The following is a 414-nucleotide window of genomic DNA, read 5'->3' on the forward strand; positions in this document are numbered from 1 at the left end:
TTCCCTTTTCCAGCCTGTGTAAAGGACGGACTCTCTACTCCGTGGTGAGGGACGCCAAAATTGTCCTCGATGTCAACAAGACGAGGCAGATAGCACAAGAAATTGTGAAGGTATGGTCTGGTGGGGTCTGGATCCTGCAAAAAACCCGGCCAAGAGCCCACTCCAGTCATTCTGGGGAGCAGGAGAGGAGCAGCCAAGGATTCTGGGCAGGTTAGAGCTCCTTGGTTTTAAAATCCAAGGATTCTGGGCAGGACAGAACTCCTTGGTTTTAAAATCCAGTGATTCTGGTCAGGACAGAACTCCTTGGCTTTAAAATCCAAGGATTCTGGGCAGGACAGAACTTGGTTTTAAAATCCAGTGATTCTGGTCAGGACAGAACTCCTTGGTTTTAAAATCCAAGGATTCTGGGCAGGA

General features: G+C 48.6%; 1 protein-coding gene across 1 annotated transcript in view; it reads left to right on the forward strand.

Moving 5' to 3' along the window:
* Positions 1–414, forward strand: part of KSR2 (kinase suppressor of ras 2) — a 79,396-nt gene that overhangs the window by 63,355 nt on the left and 15,627 nt on the right. The window contains exon 16 of the mRNA XM_031063150.1: positions 14–110. Coding sequence (XP_030919010.1) covers positions 14–110 — 97 coding nt within the window. The remainder of the gene's footprint in view (positions 1–13; positions 111–414) is intronic.

Source organism: Geospiza fortis, unplaced genomic scaffold, assembly GCF_000277835.1.
Source record: "Geospiza fortis unplaced genomic scaffold, GeoFor_1.0 scaffold31, whole genome shotgun sequence".
NCBI classification, from domain to species: domain Eukaryota; kingdom Metazoa; phylum Chordata; class Aves; order Passeriformes; family Thraupidae; genus Geospiza; species Geospiza fortis.